Raw genomic sequence first — 11,381 nt, 5'->3', positions numbered from 1 at the left:
AATTCAACAGAAACGTTCCACAGCAGTCTCCTCATCATTTCAACAGAAACGTTCAATATTAGCCTCCTCATCAATTCAACAGAAACGTTCCAATTCAGCAGTCCACATCCTCATCAGGCAATTCAACAGAAAATTCGTTCCACATCAGTATTCAACAGAAACGTTCCACAGCAGTCTCCTCATCAATTCAACAGAAACGTTCCACAGCAGTCTCCTCATCAATTCAACAGAAACGTTCCACAGTCTCCTCATCATTCAACAGAAACGTTCCACATTAATATCCTCATCAATTCTACAGGAAAATTCCACATCAGTCTCATCAATTCTACAATTCAACAGAAACGTTTTCACAGCAGTCTCCTCATCAATTCAACAGAAACGTTCCACATTAGCTTCCTCATCAGTTCAACAGAAACGTTCCACATTAGCTTCCTCATCAATTCAACATAAACGTTCCACATCAGTCTCCTCAACAATTCTACAGGAAATTTCCACATAAGTCTCCTCAACAATTCTACAGGCAATTTCCACATAAGTCTTCTCAACAATGCTACTGGAAATTTCCACATCAGTCTTCTCAACAATTCTACAGGCAATTTCCACATCAGTCTCCTCATCAATTCAACAGAAAAGTTCCACAGCAGTCTCCTCATCAATTCAACAGAAACGTTCCACAGCAGTCTTCTCATCAATTCAACAGAAAAGTTCCACATCAGTCTCCTCATCAATTCAACAGAAACGTTCCACAGCAGTCTCCTCATCAATTCAACAGAAACGTTCCACAGCAGTCTCCTCATCAATTCAACAGAAACGTTCCACAGCAGTCTCCTCATCAATTCAACAGAAACGTTCCACAGCAGTCTCCTCATCATTTCAACAGACACGTTCCACATTAATATCCTCAACAATTCTACAGGAAAATTCCACAGCAGCCTCCTCATCAATTAAACAGGAAATTTCCACATCAGTCTTCTCAACAATTCTACTGGAAATTTCCACATCAGTCTTCTCATCAATTCTACAGGCAATTTCCACATCAGTCTCCTCAACAATTAAACAGAAACCTTCCACAGCAGTCTCCTCAATTCAACAGAAACGTTCCACATTAGTCTCCTCATCATTTCAACATAAACGTTCCACATTAATATCCTCAACAATTCTACAAGCATTTTCCACATCAGTCTTCTCAACAATTCTACAGGCAATTTCCACATCAGTCTCCTCATCAATTCAACAGGAAAATTCCACAGCAGTCTCCTCATTAATTCAACAGAAACGTTCCACAGCAGTCTCCTCATCATTTCAACATAAACGTTCCACATTAATATCCTCAACAATTCTACAGGCAATTTCCACATCAGTCTCCTCAACAATTCTACCACATCAGAAAATTCAATTCATCCACATCAGTCTCTTCAAAAATTCAACAGGAAAATTCCACATCAGTCTTCAACAATTCAACAGAAATTCATTCCACATTAGTCTCCAATTCATCATTCTCCTCATCATTTCAACAGAAACGTTCCACATTAGTCTCCTCATCAATTCAACAGAAACGTTCCACATTAGCCTCCTCATCAATTCAACAGAAACGTTCCACATTAGCCTCCTCATCATTTCAACAGACACGTTCCACATTAGTCTCCTCAACAGTTCTACAGGAAAATTCCACATCAGTCTCCTCATCAATTCAACAGAAAAGTTCCACATTAATCTCCTCAACAATTCTACTGGAAAATTCCACATCAGTCTCTTCAAAAATTAAACAGGAAAATTCCACATCAGTCTTCTCATCAATTCAACAGAAACATTTCACATTAGCCTCCTCGTCATTTCAACAGAAACGTTCCACATTAGTCTCCTCAACAATTCTACAGGAAAATTCCACATCAGTCTCCTCAACAATTCTACTGGAAAATTTCACATCAGTCTCTTCAACAATTAAACAGGAAAATTCCACATCAGTGTCCTCACCAATTAAACAGGAAAATTCCAAATCAGTCTGCTCAAAATTTCTACAGGAAGGCTCTAAATCAGTCTCCTGAACAATTTTACAGGAATGTTCCACATCAATCTCCTCAACAATTATACATAACAATTATACATAAATGTTCCATATCAATCTCCTCAACAATTCTACAGGAATGTTCCAAATCAGTCTCATCATCAATGCTACAGGAATGCTCCACATTAGTCTCATCAACAAACGGCAGGAGATTGCACATCAGCTTCCTCAACAATCCCTCAGTAGTTTCCACACCAGTCTCATACACAATAAGTTACAAATCAGTCTCCTAAACAATTCGGCAAGAGGTTCCACATCAGTCTCCTCCACAATTCAATAGAAATTACGTTCCGCATCGGGCTCCTCAACAATTCTACAAAAAGTTATTTATTATAAGTCTCCTTAACAATCGGCAGGAGGTTCCACATCATTCTACACAATTCTACAGAAAAAATTACACGTCAGTTTCTTCAACAAACAACTTTTCAGAAAAGTTCAAGACCAGTCTCTTCCATAATTCTACATGAGGTTCAACATCAGTTATCTCAACAATTATACAGAAATATTCAAAATCAGTCTCCTCCACAAGTTGACAATAAGTTCCGCATTAGACTCCTCACCAATCAGTATGAGGTTTCGTATTAGTCGCCTCCATCGTTCTACACATCAGCCTGAGTAAATGCCATACAAAGAACACAATATCGACATTTTTTTACCTTCAGTGTAAATTATATCATTATGTGTGCATGTCACAAACTCTTGAAGCTGCATGTATGTCTCACCTTGCATTAAAATGAATACGTGTATCAAATGTAGGAACCAAGTAACAAAAGATGTACATTTTTGATACAAATAGAATCAGTAATTTGTATATGTGTATGTCATAAAATGCACACGCGTACGTGCATGTCATGTATTTTAAACATTTCAACCATGCCTACAGGTTTTTCAAGTCTTAAATTCATTTTGCATCACATATGCACGTGCATAATACGTGTGTGAAGCGTCATATTTATCAATTTGACTGCAGAAATGCTCTGCTACATCATGTTTTTGGATTGATATTAGTACTCTGTATATGATAAAAGTACATGCGTGTACAGTGTGTGTCATTATGAATATGACAATTTATCACAGCCCGTCTGTTATCTAGTGAATTGGTGCATGCCACTAGTATAGAATACCCTAAAACGTTTTCCATTGGCTGTGCCAGTCAGAAATAGATTGTGATGTCATAGTATAGATAATGACGCCTTGAATGGCGCAATAAAATGGCTGCAAAGGCACACAAAAATCAAAACTTCTGGGACTCCCATTTATAAAATCCCAAATGAAATTGAAACTTAATTGAGATCCTATCACACACACTGTACATGTTTGTGTAGTAATATCACGGACTTATATGATCGCGGACCGTGGTAATATGGCGTGCACGGACTTGGCATGCCATATGGTATATATGTACCCGTATTATTATGTTGTATAGCGTTATTAAAACATACGTACATGAGTTTATCAAAGCTCGTGTGATATACCTAATCATCTTGTAAAATGAAATTAGCTCTCTTGTAGCAAGGATATAAATTTGCAACAACCATATATTTTGAACGCATCAGTTTGAGATTTCAGCGGATTGCCTACGTTAGAGCATCCTTAAACTTGTAAAAACGAAGGGAGACAACTCTGTCGCCCAAACGAACGCAAAGATGAGTGGGAACAACCTTGTAGCCGTGGTAAGTTTGTAGCTCTGTTATGATAAACATTCTGTATCATTATTAGTGGCTTATTTTTAGTCATATTGAGTTATTTCTATTCTTTGCGAATAAGAACATTGTGTAATTCAATAGGATATGTGTGTTTTAATGTCAAAACTGTTCATATATAAAAGAAAACATAGAGTTCCATTTATAAATTATGACTGACATCAGAGACGTATATAACACATGTGTTATATACCTCTCTGCTGACATGCATATGTTTTTACTCTCAGATTTATCAGGAGGATCACGTCACTATCAAATCATTCTTTATCATATTAACGAAGAACTCGTGCCCTTATCGACCAGACTCCTTGCACGAGCTGAACAATTTTGACAAAGTTATTTAGTCTAACAGGAATTTTCCATGGTGTGATTCAACTTCAGTCTAGATATCTATATATTAACTGCATTTTATTTGTAATTCATTTGTCGTCTATGCTTTATATATGTTAAACGACTGAAGTGTTTACTACTTTATACTTTTCTTGTCTGAAGTGAAACGTCCAGTTTGATTAAAGGGAAGTAACTCTTCATTATTAACTATTTTTAAGGTAACCGGTGCTAACAAAGGCGTGGGTTTTGCAATAGTTCGTGGTCTATGTAAGCAGTTCAAGGGCGATGTCTTTTTAACAGGTAAGTTAAAGCAAATAAGAGCGAAAGCTGAAAAAAATGCAGGAATTAAACTATACATGGGATTGTTATATATCAGAAAATAGTAAAATGACTTGGAGTACACATAATTATACAAACATACATTCTTACTAAATCTACACTATATTTTGTACTTATTACAACAAATGAAAAACCGAAGCTCAATACTGCATTACACACCCTCTTCACACACTGGGCAAAGCACATTTTTGTATTTATCTCGCACAATCGCATACCTTGTCATATAACTTTGTTTATGAAGTACAGTATCAGTAAAAAATCAAAGTAGCCTTCAGACTGTTAGTAACAATCACTAGCTAGACATTCCAATAATGTTAGAGATTTACACAGTGAAATGCTTCAAACAGAAGCCCCATAGCAAGTTGGTGAATACACACAATGTAAAACTTTGAATTGATAAAATAGCTGATCATGACCAGCAAGCTTTTATGTTTTAACTTTTATAACAGATGTAAGTATGAAACAGAATACATGTAATTCAATCCTGTTATCAATATTTAGCTAGAAATGAGGAACTTGGTATCAAAGCCGTGGAGGATCTGAAAAAAGAGGGCTTGCACCCAAAGTTCCACATTTTGGATCTCACAAAGCCCGAAACCATCAATAAACTTAAGATATTCCTCCAAGAAACATACGGAGGACTGGACCTACTGGTGAACAATGCTGGTATAGCCTATAAGGTAAACCTAGAGTATCAGAACATTAACTATAACTACTTAAGTAAACACTATAGAATAACTATTGCATAGATTAATGTTGTTTACTATAAGGACAAATCATGCTAAGTAAACCTGTCAAAATTTTGAAATATCTATATGCTTTTTTGTATTTGGGACTATACAATAATATTTCAAGCAAATTTATTCGAGGGCCTATTGATCGGTTGTGTGTCACATTGTAACTATGATGCTATGAATTTATCTTCAAAATATTATTTTGCTGGACATTCTAGGTTTCATCTACTGCTCCATTTGGAGAGCAGGCAGAGGTCACAGTTAGAACCAACTTTACAGGAACACTAGACGTGTGTGAATCACTATTTCCCATACTTCGACCACATGCACGGTACATGTATTGTTAATGATTAATCGCTGTATTTTTTAAATTGCCATTTATTATATAAAAAAAAATCATAGATAAAAGGAAAGAAACAGATCTAGACAGACACAAGCCTTCATAAAGAAATCTACATGTTCCTTAAATTTGATGAGGCATTGTTGAAATGCAGTAAGTTTTATCATTTTGCATATAACAATGAAGTTGAACAAAGATGGTTTCAGGACAGGGGTGATAAATTTTAGCTGAGACAAAAATGTTTTGTTTCTATTCATAAAAATTTAAAACTGTATTAACATCCTTTTTGTTTTCTGACAGAGTGGTTAATGTCTCTAGTTTGGTCTCACTAAGTGCAGTGAAAAAGTGCAGTGACAAATTGAGGAAAAAATTTGTGGATCCAAACCTTTCTATGGAGGAACTCAAATCTCTTCTAAATGACTTTGTTGTGTAAGTATTTATGGTAGTGTATAAAGACGTTATCATATGATCAATTTAGCTTACCTGGTCAGAAGGACAGACAGTCCTTCTCTCCATCATCCATCCGTCTGTCCGCCTATTTATATACATTGCCAAATTATTACTACTTTGTCGTTTTGAACATCCGAGTGAATTTTGACCAAATTTGGTCAGAAGCATCCTTGGAGGAAAAAGAACCTAGTTATGAATATTGGTTCTTGGCCCCAGATGACTAAGGGGCGGGGTCAAAAGGGGAAATGAAGTTCTGTAGATTCCCTCTTCTGGAGACATGCATGGAATTTGCTCAAAATTATGCTGAAACATCCTTGGATGAAGGTAAATCAATGTTTTATAAACAGTTAGTCTCGGCCCCTGGGGCAGAATGGGTGGGGCCCAGTAGAGGAAAAAGAACAAATTCTTTAAAATCCTAATCTTCATGTTGGAATGAATGGATCAGTCTGAAGAATTTTTCAGTGAAGGGAATCAATTGGTATAAATGGTGGGTCTTTGCCCTTAAGGGGTCTGGGGCCCAATCAAAGGAAATCTTATGTTTCCCAAAGGAATGATTGGATTTTGCACAAATTTGGTCAGAAGCATTTTGGGTGGGGAATAAATTCTGTATAAATGATGGGTCTTGGCTTTCCTGGGCCGAAGAGGCATGGCCCAATAGGGGAAATAGAACAAATTCTTTAAATCCTACTCAGCTTATAAGAATTGCAGGATTCTATCTCAACTAGGTCTGAAGCATGAATGGTTTGTCTGGCAGACATCCCCTCCCCCTTGAGACAGAGGTATGACCCAATGGGAAAATGGATGTGTGGTATGGTTGGATATTGGATATTTAGAATTAATTTTCCTTTTGTTTTGATGAAGTATGTTTTAGTCAGCCAAAGTCAAGTGAGCAGTACAGGCCCTATGGGCCTCTTGTTACTGTTTTTGGAAGAATTTTGCCCCTTTACGGAACACATTTGTCTAAAAGTTTGCTCATTTTTACATGGATTTCTTTTATATATTTATAAGGTACATGCTTGACAGAGCTGTGACCTTGTATATGAAAGATATAACAAAACTTTGTAAGCTCATATACTACTGTGCACAATTTGTTGTGTAAATAATAATCTTGAAAAAAAGTAGGGAGTATTCTTATCACCACTTCAGTGACAACTCTAGTTTTGTTTTTGTTAAAAGAAATCAACAAGAATTGTTCATATCATCTATGAAAGACACATGATATTGTCAGTATATAAATTTGCTGGTTGACAATATTTTTGTACAAACATGATGACACTAATCAAATTCAAAGAATAAGCTAAAATTGCTATATAATCTCTGGCTATTTGTAAATACCTCAGTTGAATAGATTCTAAATATCCTTTCACAGTGAAGCTAAAAAGGGTTCTCACCAGCAGGCTGGCTGGCCAAACACAGCCTATGGGACATCAAAAATTGGAGTAACAGCCATGTCGATTATCCAGCAGCAAGAACTTCTCAAGGACTCAAGGACAGATATTGTAGTGAATGCAGTAAGCACAGACTTGTTAATAATCTTTGTAATATATCTATCCTACAACCATTTGATCATTTACGTATACCTTGTATATTTAAATTGGTGATTTAAAATTGTGATCATGATAACAGTTAATCTAAAGAAAATCAAATATTTTCATCATTGTACAAACTTTACTCATATATGAATACCTGTATTATCATACAAATATAATTCTCATTATGTATTTATTTATTTGTTTCACTTAAATGAATCTTCACATCATCTGGTGTACCTAAACTTCATGTCTACTAATATCTGGTGAACCTACACTTCAGAGGTACCCATATCTGGTGTACTTCAGAAGTCTTGTGTACCTATACTTCAGAGGAACCTATATCTGGTGTACTTCAGAAGTCTTGTGTACCTATACTTCAGAGGAACCTATATCTGGTGTACTTCAGAAGTCTTGTGTACCTATACTTCAGAGGAACCTATATCTGGTGTACTTCAGAAGTCTTGTGTACCTATACTTCAGAGGAACCTATATCTGGTGTACTTCAGAAGTCTTGTGTACCTATACTTCAGAGGAACCTATATCTGGTGTACTTTAGGGCTACCTATTGATGTACCATCAATTCAGAGGATCCAACTTGATTCACTTCATGTCATCATAGTTGTAAACTTTATATTACAGTGTTGCCCAGGCTATGTGAATACTGATATGTCTTCACACAAAGGAACAAAGACTATTGACCAAGGTTAGTGAATGGACAGTCCTTTAATACAAAATTCACACATACTCACAAACACCCCTTCCACACCACTCAAACTAAATCACAATCATGCCCTGATGGATGATAAGATTTTCTGTTTGTATTTGTCTCTCTGTTTGTTGCTAAATAGAAAATTGGTTTCTGCAAAGTATCTTCAGTTCCTTTGGTATGATTACTCTCCAACTTTCTCCATGGCTTCTTTAAAGGAACAGAAGTGCTAGCACTCTTATGCTTTTCATGTTAAGAGTTGAAAAGTCAAGGTCACTGTTACTATAAATAGAAATCAATGTACTGCAAAAATATATTATATCAGAGTGTTACTGGTAAATATTTACTTATGACATAATGCAGAATAGTTGACTGAAATAAAATAGAATGTTATCTGACCACAGGTCAAGGTCATCAGGTCAGATGTCTAGGTCAAATTTGTAATATATCAAGGTCAAATTTGGTATATATCAAGGTCAAATTTGGTATATATCAAGGTCAAATTTGAAATATTTCACAGCCAAATTTGTAGGTCAAAGGTCGAGGTCAAATTTGAAATATCTTTACTGGTTTAGGATTTTTAGCCTATCTTCATGGTGGGTTTTTCAAATTGTTCGGTGTCTGCCATCCATCCGTCCATATGAACATGAACAATTTTTAGCCCTCCATCATCAGTCTGTAGTTGTACCTGTTAGATTTTGGTTTTGATCAGAAAAACAAAATGGCCGACAGGCAGCTATCTTGGATAGCCTTTGAAAGTTTGTTATCGCTATTTCTTGACAATTACTGCATAGATCATTCTCTAATTTCATGTGATCCCTAGTTGTGCCCTTTTTGGCCCTAGTACTAATCAGAAAAATAAAAATGACTGACACGCAGCCATCTTGGATTTTCACTTTGAAAGTTTGTTATTGCTGTTTCTTGATAACTACTGTATAGATCTTTCTCAAATTTCATGTGTAGGATTCCTGTGATCCCTTGTTGTGCCCATTTGGACTTTACGTAGTAGAGTTTGTCATGACTATTTCTTAAGAGGTACTGAGTGGATCTCTGTCAAATTTCATATGTAAGTTGCCCTTGGTCCCTTCTCCCATTTGATTTTTGGGACTGATCAGAAAATGGCTTCCATCTGATCATCCTGGATTTAGCAGTTAAATATTATTACAACCACCCTCCCCTCCTCAAGATACTATCTGATGAAGTTGAAAATTGAATATAAAAAGGTTTAGGGGGATGACAAATAAAATAATATCAATTTCAAAAAAGAAAAGAAATTGTTTCCATTCGATTGCCATGGAGGAATCTTGTTGGGACAACCCCTCAAAAACTATCGTTGATTGGGGAGCGGGGTAGGGTGGGAAGGATTAGTTGGCCATCCTGGTGACAGTTCTCGTTATCACTAATTCTGCAAAAGATTAATGTTCAAATTTCTTAACATTAAGAGCAAAGACAGAAAAGAGAAAAGAAGGGAAAAGGTCCAACACTAATAGAACAAATAAAGATCAAACAATTGTAGGGGCCAAGATCCCTCTGGGATCTCTTGTTTTGGCGTGTTTTTGGGACATAAACTTTCTTCTTTCAGAAATGACTACATAGTTTTTATAGGGTGATCTATTCATTTCAGTCATGACTATAAACTAAATCTGAAATGAATAGATCACCCTGTAACTCTATGCATATTGAAACCAGTACTTAATCACAGTAAAACATCAGAAAAGTTAAAACTTGGGTAAAGCAATACTTGGTAAAAATATCATGTGAGTGAATTTTGATAAATATTACCAATTTTCACCTGATTACAATACATTGTTATTTCAGCTTGACAACATGCTATAAATATATCTTGTGTATTGTAGGTGCTGACACTCCACTGTACCTTGCAATGCTACCACCAAATACATTGAGCCCAAAAGGCAATTACGTCTCCGACCGTAAGATTGGCAAATGGGAGTGAAAGACTGGCAAGGTTACCTCTAAAAACAACTAAGGGTCATTATGTCTCTCAAAAGGATATCACAAGATGGAAAAACTGGACAATCAAATCAAGTTCATTCATTGATTAATCTATAAGCACCAGTTGTTTAAAACTTCTGCAAAAGACTTATTGAATAGCTTGATGAAACAAATTAACCACATTGACTTTAAATTTGTTTCTTGATTCAGAATAATGTTGCAGTTTTTACATTGAAGCAAATTGAACAATTCCCAAAGGTTATTGTATATAACTATTATATATATATGTTATATGTTATGAGGAGCAGCTAAGCTGTGAAAATGCTGTGCAAAATGCTAACTTAACTTTTTCTTTTGTTTTTTTAACAATTTTCTTTATATATTATAGTATATATTGAGAGTTTCATATTTCATGCAACCAGATCAGGTGAGAATTATAGCTTCAGATTACCACCCCGGTAAGTAAATTGAATCGGAAAACATTGTAAAAGGTTGAGGATCTTTATCATTATTTAATTACATACTGTTGTACTGTACATATATATCTTTGTTTATTAATAAACATGGTTTTACACTCATTATGTCATCGTCAATTGTTTTTCTACATTATGTTTAACACTATCAAGGTGTATTTTACGTTTGAAATTATTTTGTAAAGAAGATTTTCACATCTTCATTTCAGAGATATGATTGCCACTAGAGTATTGAACAATTATTTTATATGCTTAAAATTATTTTGACACAATTTTTTATGTACTCACTTCAGTGATGGTAACCGTCTTTTCACTTTTCAGGTCATCTGATCCGAAGGATCAACATGACCTATAGCCATCATGCTTCGTCCGTCATTGTGCACCGTCCACCATGCATCGGGCATCCTACATCATGAGTATTCTTTTTCTTAAAAAACCTTCTTCTTTCATACTGTGGTGGATTTCAACAAATTTGGTTTGATGAATCATTGGGTGAGGGTTTTATATTCTAATTCAGAATTTAGATTCAACCCCTAGGGGTCGAGAGATGGGGCCCAAAACAGGGAGGTGCTGAAATTAGCTTTAAAACTAAACTCCTTTCTGCTTGGGTGGATTCCAAAAGCTTTGGTCAAATTCATCAGTTATGGTAGGCAATTATTTCTTAAATTCAGAAATTTGATTCGACCCCTAGGGACTTAGGGATGGGGCTCAAAAAGAAGTAGTTTGTCAATAATTTGCTTCAGAATGCTACTCCTT

At 35.6% G+C, this 11,381-nt stretch overlaps 1 protein-coding gene across 1 annotated transcript; it reads left to right on the top strand.

Moving 5' to 3' along the window:
• Nucleotides 1-3,680: 3,680 nt before the first annotated feature.
• Nucleotides 3,681-10,731, top strand: LOC132550206 (carbonyl reductase [NADPH] 1-like). Its single transcript, XM_060214240.1, has 8 exons — nucleotides 3,681-3,738; nucleotides 4,317-4,398; nucleotides 4,939-5,117; nucleotides 5,390-5,502; nucleotides 5,812-5,940; nucleotides 7,331-7,472; nucleotides 8,133-8,196; nucleotides 10,056-10,731. The coding sequence occupies exons 1-8, from the start codon at nucleotides 3,712-3,714 to the stop codon at nucleotides 10,151-10,153; spliced, it is 834 nt and encodes a 277-aa protein (XP_060070223.1). The 5' UTR covers nucleotides 3,681-3,711; the 3' UTR covers nucleotides 10,154-10,731.
• The last annotated feature ends 650 nt before the right edge of the window (nucleotides 10,732-11,381 follow it).

This window comes from Ylistrum balloti, unplaced genomic scaffold, assembly GCF_031769215.1.
Source record: "Ylistrum balloti isolate Yb309-2 unplaced genomic scaffold, AGI_CSIRO_Ybal_v1 Utg370110, whole genome shotgun sequence".
In the NCBI taxonomy this organism is placed as follows: Eukaryota; Metazoa; Mollusca; class Bivalvia; order Pectinida; family Pectinidae; genus Ylistrum; species Ylistrum balloti.
The sequence above is the reverse complement of the archived record's forward strand: the minus strand, read 5'-3'. Positions and strand labels throughout refer to the sequence as shown.

Excerpts from the sequence above, each read along its gene's own strand:
- LOC132550206 (XM_060214240.1), top strand. The coding sequence starts at position 3,712 with ATGAGTGGGAACAACCTTGTAGCCGTG. Across the intron at positions 5,118-5,389 it reads ATGCTGGTATAGCCTATAAG|GTTTCATCTACTGCTCCATT; the intron begins GTAAACCTAGAG and ends TGGACATTCTAG. Across the intron at positions 8,197-10,055 it reads AACAAAGACTATTGACCAAG|GTGCTGACACTCCACTGTAC; the intron begins GTTAGTGAATGG and ends TGTGTATTGTAG.